General features: G+C 39.5%; 1 protein-coding gene across 1 annotated transcript in view; it reads left to right on the top strand.

The window, feature by feature from the left end:
- The first annotated feature begins 2,930 nt into the window (after positions 1-2,930).
- LOC122805002 (angiotensin II receptor associated protein) overlaps positions 2,931-12,406 on the top strand; it is a 680,089-nt gene continuing 670,613 nt past the window's right edge. The window contains exon 1 of the mRNA XM_044075256.1: positions 2,931-3,451. Coding sequence (XP_043931191.1) covers positions 3,425-3,451 — 27 coding nt within the window. The 5' untranslated portion in view covers positions 2,931-3,424. The remainder of the gene's footprint in view (positions 3,452-12,406) is intronic.

Below are 12,406 nucleotides of genomic sequence, written 5' to 3'. Positions count from 1 at the left end.
TGGTAGCACTTTTGTGTGCTACAATGATTGCTACAAGAAGTCTGGTAAAATGTTAAACTAATAAGATAGTAAAAGTGCAGGAGAGGAGAGAACTAGCACTTCTAAGGGAAAAATAGAAGAGCAGACTTTGGCACCATTCAGAAGCTTTCAAACAGTCCTGGATACAGCAAATTTGTATCTGGACTACATTAGCTACAGGAAAGGTGGCAAACAAGCGTAGATGTGGACTTTTGAAAGAGACTGAAAAAACTGCCCAAACAGCCAATAAGCTAAAATTTCTGTGCCAGAAACCAATCCTCCTGTGGTAGACAGGCTACCCAGTACTTACCACTCCCACTGATAAGCTAGAAGGCTTCACTCCAACACAGAAAGGCTGGGGGGGGGTGCTCAGAAGCTTATAAATAGTCCTGGAGACAGCAAATCTGTATCTGGACTAGACTAGTTACATGAAAGGTGGGAAGCAATTGCAAATACAGGCTTTCTTGTGGTGAAAGACTATAATCTTGTTTTGTGGGGGGATTAGAAAGGGTTGGGAGATTGCCACTCATGATTCAGTGGCTGTAAATGATTGCTGCATTTTGATTAGTAGTTATGGGAGAGTACGAGTGGCGCAGATTAATGTTGAGTCATCTGCATGTTAGATTAATGTTCCAGGAGAAGAAGCAGTACATAGGTTGTTGGACATTGTGACGTCATCAGATATGTATGCAGCCTGTTTATAGCTTGGACTTTGTTCCTAGATGCCAGGGCTGTTTTCAGTATTAATTTTAGTCTTCTGAAATATTTCCTTAAAAGTGTTATTTGCATTTGTTTATGTTTTAGTGTTGATCCTTTATCATTTCCCAAATATTTACACTCCCTCCTGCTCAAATTCCTTTATATCACATTCTTATCTCAGACTGATACTTTCTTGGTTCTCAGCTTTCCTGCTTTAATTAAAGGTTGCTTTTGCACATTTATCAAGACCAAATAACATTCTTATATCATCTGAGAAAGTTTTGATGACTTGCAGTTGTGCTTTCAGTTCCTAATCTGATCAACTAACAGTTTCAAATCATCTAGAAAAAGAAGATGAGAAATCTTTACACTTTGTTGTTTTCTGGGAGCCAAATTATAACCATGACCTAGTCTGTTAAGTAGACAGCTTAATGAGTTAAAGGCAAGACAAAAGAGCAGCGGTGACAAAGAATCGCAATCAAAACAAACAGCACCACAATTACCTGTTCTAAAGACTTAAATCTTGCCTGTGATATAAATAGCACCTGCTGAAGAGATAGGTATGTATCCCAGAGACTACCCCGTCAATGGAACAGGCTCCCCATCCATGTGAAGCAAAGTGCCTCTCTAACCCATTTCAAGTGTAGCTTGTATAATTGGATGAGAAACCGGAAATTCATCCCTGGTGTGGCACCTATGTCTCTCATTTACAGGTAAACTGTAAATGGTTCATCTGCCAGGCCTATGCTTACACTTAGCAATGGTATCAGAACTTGTCAGAGATTTGGGATGCATGGCTAGGCTTAAAAAGGCCCTTGTGTTTATTAATCTAGTAAACACCTATGTCTTTGAATGTTTATCCCTAGGATAATAATTTGTCCTTCATCATGGCTTAGCTGCAAAGTGGTTTGCCACTGTTTCAAGGTCACTATAATGTAATTGATCAATGTAGGGTCTATCTTATACAGCTGTAAGCACTCTTTTATCACTGAATGCGGGATGCTGTCAAATACTTTTTTGTACTCTAACCAACTTACTGTTATGAATGTACAAGTTAAAGCTTTTCTACACTATCCCTTTGGTGATAGCTTGATCTTTCACTTGTGGGATTCAGACCTCATCTGTGCAATCTGGTCATAACATATCCTAAATTCACAGTACATACAAGTTGTACAATAAAGGATAAATTGTATTACTTATGCAAATATAACATGCACCTCATTTAACTCAAAATAAAGAGGAATTCATACATATTCATAGTAATATATACAGTGAAAAATATGAGGCAAAACCAGGGTCGAAAGGCATACCTCTCAACGAAGATTGCTGACCAAAATGGGGCATGTTCATTTAAATATGAAATTTTACAAGACAAAATGTCAGTGCAAAGGGATGGACTTCACATTTTTTGTCATAACATTTTGCTATATTTAAAATGTGAGATGCTTGTATTGTTTCATTGTGCATCACTGTGTTCATAGGTTCATACTAGGCTATCTGCCCTAGGGCATTTATAAGCCTAGCCAGAGTATGTTTGGCTTTCGCCACCCATTTTAAATTAATTTTGCTATGCCCTTTTTCGAGGTTAGTATACTGTGCCTCTGTCTAACAGTGACACAGAAGTGATACCTGGGGTAAATACAAAATAATTGCTTTGGGCAGCTATTAATGGAAACTTTGAAATACTTTTTCTCCTAAAATTTCAGGACATTTGCAACTTTCCTATTTGTTTACAAGAAGCAGCTGACCAAAGAGGGACAGGTGGTAATCCTAACTGTCCATAAGTTTGCATAATGTCCAGACTTTTAACGCGTACCTCTGGTCTGTTCCTCATAAACTTTGTAGTTTTCTGGTAAATCATTGAGGACTGAAGGCCCTAAATAATAACGTGCATTTAAGTTTCACACTGGGAGGTGCTGCAGTAGCGTTGTTGCCTCGCAGTCAGACGCTGTCCGGTTCCATTCTCAGCTAGAGCGTCTTCTGCGTGGAGACGTGCATGAATGGGCGTACCTCCATTGCAGGTTGTGCGTCATGGCTGGTAACTCGGCACGTAAAAATCAACTACCAATCATTAGCGGACCGGAGTTCAGCTGTGGCCACCCCTAACGGGGAAAAGCCGAAAGACGCAAAAACTTGACATACTTCAGATAATGCATGCTAATGCAAGTGATATTATTCCAGTATCTACCTACGTTTATAAGAGCGATATCTGAAAACTGACCCTGTCTTTGGGCATTTCTCCTCCAGTTTGGCTTTATCCATGATTTGTGCGCTAAGAATTACCCTTGGTATATCGGCTTACTTACCAAACTTCTGTATACTACTACTACACCCACGTTCACATACGGAAACATGGTAAAAGTAAAGTACCTCACGCTCATAGCCGTAAAAGTCACTCACGATTGGCTCAACACCTCCGACTACACAATTTTGTATTTAAAACGGTAGGGAATAATAACATTTCGTGTAACTGTGCTGCCGTTGCCCACTGAGTAAAGCAAAAAATATATCGTCTTAACAACTCAAGCCGCTCTTCTTACCCTTACAACACGGCCACTCCCACCCGTAGTCATGCGCTGGAGAAGGTAAACGCGTTTTTGCATCCTGCAGTTTGTCATGCGCTAAGGCGTAACTTTGTGGAAGTTTTCAGTGCGGTGATGTTACTTGGAGTAGGATTTTTTACATAAACTGGAGTACGCGACGTAATATGGAGATACCAACGGTAAATTTGAAGGTAAGGACTGCAGGCAGTGGTACTATACACACAGAGTCTTAGATTTCACCTGTGGAGTGATAGAAGGACCTGTCATAATTCACCGGAAACCGAACTGTCTGTTTTGTATGGTTGGGGTAGTTCTCAAACTAGTAGCAGGAGTGTTTATATAAGCAAATATGTCACTCTATACTTCGTTCCTCAACTTTGAATATATGTGGATATTTAAGAGAAGAATTGCAAGTAGAGTGTGGATTTATCATTGGCCATGTTTTTGATTTTGTTTCTTCTTTTATGCGGATTTTTGTAAGCATAGCCAGAACAGTGGGTTGCTCCAGGATGTCCCGACAGGTGGACCGGAGGAGAGATTTGAGGTGTCGTCATGTAAATTAAATTATTTACTTCGCAGGTACAAGGAAGTATGACTGTCGAGTGGCCACTGGGGATGGAAGACAGTGTTGTTTTTAGTCATTTAGAAGCATGCTTATTGCTACACTTACGGAAAGAATTACTTTGCAGGTAAAACTCACAAAGAAGCATATACCTCTCAATCTCTTAGCGCAAGAAATCTGTACAAAGCCATAAATAATGGGGGGACAAAGACCCAAAAATAGGGACAGTTTTAATTACTGCTCTTACAAACTTAGAAACTTGATAGAATAACAAGTTTTGCATTAGCATGTATTTTCTGAAGGGTATGAATTCTGAAACTCAATTATCTGTCATTAATTTCTGACTTCAGTCCTCGATGATTTGCCAGAAAACCACAATTTTATAAGAAATGGACCAAAATTATGAGGCAAAAATCTGGACATTCTGCGAAAATCTGTATGTGATGCAGAACTATCAAGGGACCACTGGAGATTGTGAAAAATTGTCTTTTGTCATTTAGAAGTATATTTATTGCTACTCTTGCAGAAAGAGTTGCTCTGCAGGCAAAGCTCACAAGGAAGTGGAACTCTTTAAGTGGCCACTGGAGATGACAAGCTTTTTTTTTTTTTTTTTTTTTGTTATTTAAATTCCTGTCCCTTGTTACCAAGTTGTGTACCTCTTCATCTTCATGAAACAGTTTAAAGTAGATGGGAGGTAGGCTGCACATCCCAAGTTGTTTCATCTACTCTTGTGCCACAGTTCCTAGGTCATGTGTGACATTTTCTCACATTGCACTGTGCCTTCCAGGAATTCTCCTCTCTTATTGTTCACTTCATATCGGCCAGCTTTGATTAGAGGAAGTACTCGGTGCTTTACTACATCACAACAGATCTTTGGTATGTGCTAGATGCCCTTTCATGTCCTATAGTATACATTTCAAGCTTCCTGGTTTCCAGTGAAATACTCATTTGTGGCTCAAAAATTTGCTCTGTCTCTCCTGAATGCGATTTTTATTTTGTTTTAAGAAACAGTGTTACAATACAGTCAAATAATGATACCAGTTACAGGCCGTTAATTTATACCCCCCCTCCCACAATCTTGTCAACTTTCTTAGTGGCACAAAAATGGGTATCTGTCCCAAGTTATTTTTGGCTTTGTCCCTGATTCTGGAAATGGATTGAAAGCTTATGTGCTAATCAACTGCACCATATGACTAAGCCTGGCTTTATAGTTTGGTGTGCCCCTTTTTGGATGGTACATTAGTGCTGTCTTGCATGTATTAGTGTGTGCTTATGCATCTGACTCAAGGAGTGATAACATAAGAAGGCTCATTAAGTAAAGGTGTATGTATTCTTCCATCCCCTCTTTCTGGAGCACCCAGCCTTAGGGTATTATGTCAGAGGCACTGTTTGTTTAGCTCTTAATTATTTATTTATTTATTTTGTTTGTAGCTGTGCCTGCTGTCTTTCCTCGAGGCTGTGCATCTGAGACAAATGACCCTTCTAACAACTGAGGATTGAGCAATGGGGTTAGTTCCATACCTCTCAACTTGGAAACATCAAAAATCTGGACAAGGCCCATGAAAAATAGGTACAAATATGTACACTGATTAACATACAATTTGCATACATAATTATGTAACCACAGCCACTCCAATGGAATTGTGGGATACTAGCTTTCAAGCACAAACCAACTAACTGATCACCAAAATATGGCACCAGAGTCACCCCGCAGCCAGTCCAATATCCTATTGCTTGGCTATTTCACCCCATTTACCATAAACACATGTGCATACTGCTTTACTTCTACAATGATTATTAGGATTTTATATTTACATTTTATAGCACAATGCACAAACACTAATAGATCTCTGCTAAACAAAAGCAAACAATACTGTCAGAATGAAAATAGACTTAGCATTAAAACTTCTCTGCCCTTGAAACAGCATTGAAACCCACACCACATCCAAAGAAAATGCATCTGGTCCGTGGTGGATAAAGATTGCCTTTGGGCTGTTTTCAAATCATAGGCCCCTTGCACACAAAAACAAGGAACATACATGTGTTCTTTGGTACACCTTCCTGACTTCATTAAATTATATTCCTTGTATAATACAACACACTTGTTAGACTTGGCGCGTATTTTACATTTATTATTTGAACATGTTTCCAGTAGGTAATGAAACAAAATGCATGAACCAATAATGACAAAACTGCCCAATTCAGAACATTTCCATCATAAAACACACTCACACACGCATATATCTATAAAAATAGAATGACAGTAGTGTAAGCCATGGGCATCTTGCACAGCTTCTCAAACTTATTTTAAGTTTCACTTTTTTGCTTGACTTACTCTGATTTGTGTTATCAGACCAACTCAATAGCTGTAAATGCACAACAAAATAAATTAGCCAAACTGCATGTTTTTAAGACTTCAGATTTTAGTCCAAGACCAAGTACTGACAGACCCTCTCCCCTCTCCTATATTCAACCTGAAGCATCAAAACTATCATGGTAATCCAGGTGCGGTTAACTGGTCACTGTTGCTTCTCCACTGTCTGCAGTGGAAAAATGTGTTTTATCTTGAATGCTGGAAAATGTACTGTACTTGTTTTAAAAATATTTTTCTTATAATGCCGCATAGAATATAACTCTGATTGATTTTCTTTTGCTGAATTTGGGTGATTGATATTTTTTGCTTTTTCCACTGAGGCACAGATGCCCTTGTGCATGACATTTTCTCACTTCTGTTGTATCTGTAGCTAAACCCATGACTTACCCCCAAGTATAACAGCACAGTACAGTATAAGCAATGCATCTATATCCTGTGGGAGTAGAACCCACAGCCTTCTGCATCAAAAGCAAGTATTTAACCTGTTATGCTGTTAACAATGCAAGCAGATTCAGCATAAGCAACACTAAACTTCTCTTCCCCTGAAACTATCAGCTCTATGTAAAATACACTCGGCACTCAACTGTATCTTTCAACTTTGCAGCACAAGAAATCTGGAAAAACCCAAAATGTATTGAGGAGGGGACAAAAGCCCAAAAGCATGGGACACATTTTAAACATTGCTTGTATAATTTTGAAAAGGAGCTAGAATGAAATGTTGTGTTACCACCATGCATTTCATTGCCAAGTCTTGAACCCAGGACCCTGTGTACTACAGTCAGAGCAACATACCACTATGCCAAATCAGCAGTTCCCTGAAAGCTAGGAAGACTGAAACTTAAATGGCTATCATTTTCTCACTTCTCACCATAGCTCTCAACCTCTTAGCACAAAAAACCTGGACAAAGCCAGTAATGGGTGAATACAGAATTTGATCCTTACTTCTCACCATAGCTCTTAACGTTGTAGCAAAACAAAAATGGACAAAGTCAATAATGGGGGAATACAGTCCCAAAACAGGGATACATTTCAAATAGGATAAAAGGTTTTGTGTTACCATTTATTTTCTGAAGAATATGAAGTCTGAAATTCAAATGCCTGTCATTATTTAGTGAATTCAATCCTTCACTAATCTGCCACAAATATCCCAAAAAACACAGATTATATGAGGAACAGAACAAAAATATGAGGCATAAATGTGGAATTGGTGGTGGGTAGGGACTTTAGGCTCTTGTTTACCTGTACCCAAGGTACAGAGTTTGAGCCCGAGTACCTCTAGCTACCAGGTGTATTCACCTGGGGCATTTTATACACACACACACACACACACACACACACACACACACACACACACACACACACACACACACAAAATTACTTAACTTTTGGAAAGCTATCTAAACGCTGTCCTCCACACAGCAGCTAAATCTGCAGCATTACTTAACTGTAATGGCTTTTGAAAAGCTAAGTAAGGAACTTAATTCTCATCGTTAAACTCTGTTCTTGCTAAATCTCTGCAGCATTTATCATTCCACAGACATCAGCTAAAAACGGAAAGGAAAGCACAAAACTCTACACACAGCAGCTAAGTAAGGAACTTAACTGTGCAGCATTTCTCATCATTACCTCTTCAGCTTTGAGTTCCATTCCCTTATTCCTGCAGCTTAAACAGAAGTTCCATTCCCTTGTGGCTGGCCAGAATTGAACTCGCGTTATTGTTTGAGCTCAATTCCAACAGGCTGGCAGGCTGTTTCACAGAGCTGACATCAGCTCAAAAAGCCAGAAAAAGAAAATTCAAATAAAACAGCTGGGAAATTCGGAAATTTAAGGGGTGCCACTCGGGAATCATGGCACCCCATTATTTGAACCCCAAAACTCGGTAAAAACTGAGTTATTCAGTACGGTTGGGAGGTATGGTTAGTTCTGTTAAGGTACCAAATAACTTTCTCACGAGACATTTCAGTAGAGAATAGCGATCTCCTTTATTGCACAGTGAAGCACGTATGTGGGAGATTAGGTCCTGTCTCTGTGAACTACAGAATGCTTGATATTTTATACTTTTTTCATTAAAGATATTATTGTAATAATCATAGAACAACCACTGACCAATCAAAAATGAATCCTACAGCATTAATTTTGCCAAAATCTGCTGATTACTTGTTTGACGATCCACAGTGGGCACAAGTTCCAAATTCCATGATAAAACTTTCGACTCAGAACAGAGCTTGTACTTTTCTAATTCAGTCAGCATTTTCTAATATTAGGCAGATACATAATGCAGAACATTCGGGAATCCATATTGTTATGAAAGTGTATCAAAAGTGAAATGCATGTACTAACATCTTGCTTTCTTTCTTTCTCCTTACTCCTCACGCTTTACATTCCCCCCATCTGATGCTGTAAAGTATCACCCAAACCGTAATAGTTTTTTGACTGCACAATGACTTCAAGTTTTCGTTTTTCCCTGTGATCAACTGAACTTTAAGAAGACATGTAGGTAGGTTTTTGTGTGTGTGTGTGTGTGTGTGTGTGTGTGTGTGTGTGTGTGTGTGTGTGTGTGTGTGTGTGCCTTTACTGGAGGATAGGCGCTGGGCTGGCAACTCAACACCATAAAAATCCACTGTCAATCATAAGCGGACTGGTGATCCAGTCTGGCGACCCCTAACCATTAAAAAACAAAAGACAATGACTCAAGTTTTGAAATGAATGAGCATTCATTCTTCACATGCTGTTTTTTCTGTCCATGATATGAACGGTATTTAAACAGTTTCAAAAATAAAGTCTTAGAGCGTATTCTGCATGGAGACATGCATGAATGGGCGTACCTTTGTTGGAGGTTGTGCGTCAGGGCTAGCAACTCGGCACTTAAAAATCAACTGCCAATCATTAGCAGACCGGAGTTCCGCTGTGGCAACCCCTAACCGGAAAAAGCTGAAAGACACAACATTTGCAATTATAACATGCCAACGGTTTGATGAAACAAAAACACGATCTAAATATTTTAAGTAGTCATCAGAAATGCAACTTTTACTTTATGTATTTTAACATCCCCTCAGTCATTTGTGCAACACCTTTTTTCGTCTTCTGTTGTGTTTTGATTTTTATCAATAGTGGTCAGTGGTAATGATTAATTTTTTTCTATCTGCAAACTGACATTACTTCTGCATTCTAATAACTTTAAAATGCGTGCTTTAACCGTGAGAGAAAGGCATGATGTTGTAATTATAATAGGTATAAGCATGATAAACTTTTAAAATTCTTTCTCCCCATTTAGGAAAAAAGGTTGTTTAAAAGTTCCCAAAGGGCATGATCAGCTTGAGTGGCATGTGACTATTCAGCAATTTTCTGAATTATTTCTCGGTAACTAAGGATGGCGGCAGTGTTTATAGACTCACATGAGATTACTAGGCTAACGGCTTAAAAGTCCTTACAAGCCTAGTCAGTATAACCCGATTTTAGCCAGTATATGGTAAGCCTAGCCAATATAATCCAATTTTACCCAATATATATCCCTTGGGGGTAAGAGGATAGCATAGGTTTGTGCCAGTGCCTTGAATATTTTACAGATTGCAACTGTCCATAAGGGACATAAGTGGTATCCCAGGTGTGAATTTGCAGTTCTTCGTCCATTGATCCAAGTATTGTTTGAAGAATGCCGGAGAAGGGTTTTGTTTAATGTGGATAGGAAGCCTGTTCCAAAGAAGGGGTGATCTCTGAAGCACACGTCTGTATCTAACATGTTGTGTTTGAGTTGCTGACTAGGTTTAGATCCCTAGATTGGGTAACCCTCTTGCTGTTTGTCTTACGGATGTGTAACAGCTCCATTGGTGCTAGATATGTGAGTGCATTGTAGTTTAGGCATAAGTCACCCCTTAATAGGCAGTAGGAGACAGTAAAGGGATAGGGCTTTTAGTCTGTCCGCATAGGACAGGTTGCTTGCACCCTGTATTTTCTTTGCAATAAACTTCTGAGGTTGCTCCAGCTGTTGTAAGTGCCTAGTCAAGTGCTGCCAAATGGTGTATTGTACTTGATTATTGGTCTGAGTGCTGAGTACAGTGGGATTATAACTTCCTTGGATCTGGATGCCTTTACTTATAAGCTGTGCCACGAAGAACTTCCTCATCACTGTAGTTTAGGCTACTATCTTTGTTCCTAGATTTCTCACCCGTGAGTCTACTCTTAGGGGTATGCTATTACTGTTGTAATTTGCAGGGGTATGTGACTTCCCAAAGGGTATGATAATGGATTTTTCACATTTAGTTTTAGGCCATGCTTCTTGCAACAATTATTTATGGTTATCTTTGGGTTTAGATGTAGTTTGCCTTAGAAAAGTTCTTAGGTGTGGGGGGGGGGTCTAGTTTTACCTTTATTTCAAGGAAGACTGCTTTGTGGTCTGATCTTATCTTACCAGTGAGGATGTCACACTTGAGGGGGGGGGTGCAGTGCTCTCCCATATTTGTGAGCATCTGAGCTAGGATATTTGTTCCTTTAGTAGGAGTGCAAAGTAGCTGTTCCAGGACATTTGAGTTTACAAAGTCAAGAAATCTTTTGGCCTACTTGTTAGTGGCCATGTATAGCCCCCCCCCCCCCGTTAATGGAGGGGTGGTTAAAATTAGTCATGAGTGTGGTATTGGGCTGGATGATGAGTGATTTGGGTAACTTCAGGTATGATCTATGGGTTTCCTGGTTCATGGTGGGGGAACCTGTAGTTAGCAAGAATATGGTAATGGATTTGTCTCATGGTTGGTTGGGCATGGAGTAGCTCAAGTATGTCACATTGCTTGATGTGTTCCTCTTTTATGTAGATATATACACCTCTGCTTTTTGTGCTTTCATGTTGAATGGGTGGTCAGAACGTATGAAAGGCATTGTAGCCATGCACTGCCGGATTGCTTTCTGTGGCTTTGAACCATGTAGCAGTAACTGCACAGATGTCAGCATTCTCCAGAGTGAGTAGAGATTCTAGGGAGTGCACTTTCTGAAGGTTTGTCTGATTGGCAGTACCTAAAAAAGGCACTGTAGGGGTGGATAATGTTTTGGCCAATATCTGAAAGCCTAGTGGTGACAGGTGAAGTCCATCCCTGGCAAAGCAGCAAGACCTGTCAACCATATGCTGTCAGGTTGACAAGTATTGGGCCCCTTTAGAATGACACCAGTAGTTAAACCAGTTTGTTAAAGACAACTATTTTCTGTGTTATCTGGAATAAAAGGGCAACAACATTTGGATGAGTGCACACGTAGTCCCTTTAGAAGCATGAAGAAAGTCAAGTGCCATACGGTTGGTACCACACTGCACATTGAAGTCATACTTCTCAACCACTAAGAGCAAGAAATCTGGACAAAGACATAAAAATGGAGGGGACAAAGACCCAAAATAGGGACACATTTTAAATATTGCTGTTACAAACTTAGAAATTTGATTGACATGTTTTGCATTAGTGTGAATTTTCTGAAGGGTATAAAGTCTATAACTCAAATGTCTGCCATTATTTTCATACTTTAGTCTTCAATGATTTGCCAGAAAACCACAATTTTATGAGAGAGACCAAAAATATGAGCCAAAAATCTAGACATTCTGCGAAAATCTGTACAGTTGAGAGGTATGATTGGAGTCAGTTCTTGGGTTATTAAATTACTGGACTCTACAACTTAATTCCAAGAGCTTGGACAGCTTGCTAAGCTCCTAGATGAACTTCATCACTCCATAAACAGGTACAGTACCTGTCCCAGAAATGACCCCATCACCAAGATCCATGTGGACAAGACCGTTAAAAGCATTTTTTGGGGTCTATATCAAAATATCGAATGGTGAAAATAGCGAAGCCCCGGAACATCGAAATCATACCTAGGGCAAGATTTTAGTGGGCCATTCCATGGCTTTGCTATTTCCTCCACTGTGGTGCAAGAGTTACGGACCTTAGGGTTAGGGTGCGTGTTGAGGTAAGTGGATAGTTAGTAATGTATGCATGGTGTAGTATAGGGTTGTGTTTTGTTAACTGTATGTGTGTCTGTATTAATTAGTTTGTGTATAGATTTGTAGGGTATGTGTGCAATAGTTACGGACCTTAAGATTAGGGTGCAGGTTAAGGTAAGTGGATAGTTAGTAATGTATGTGTGGTTTAGTGTGGGATTGGGTTTTGTTAAATGTATGTGTGTGGTTTATTTATTTTGGTGTGCTTGTGTTGGGTGTATGTTTCTCGGAACAGCAAA

Source organism: Protopterus annectens, chromosome 1.part1 (genome assembly GCF_019279795.1).
Source record: "Protopterus annectens isolate FY-2018-M chromosome 1.part1, PAN1.0, whole genome shotgun sequence".
NCBI classification, from domain to species: Eukaryota; Metazoa; Chordata; order Ceratodontiformes; family Protopteridae; genus Protopterus; species Protopterus annectens.
Note: the sequence above shows the minus strand (reverse complement) of the source record. Positions and strands in the feature narration are given on the sequence as shown.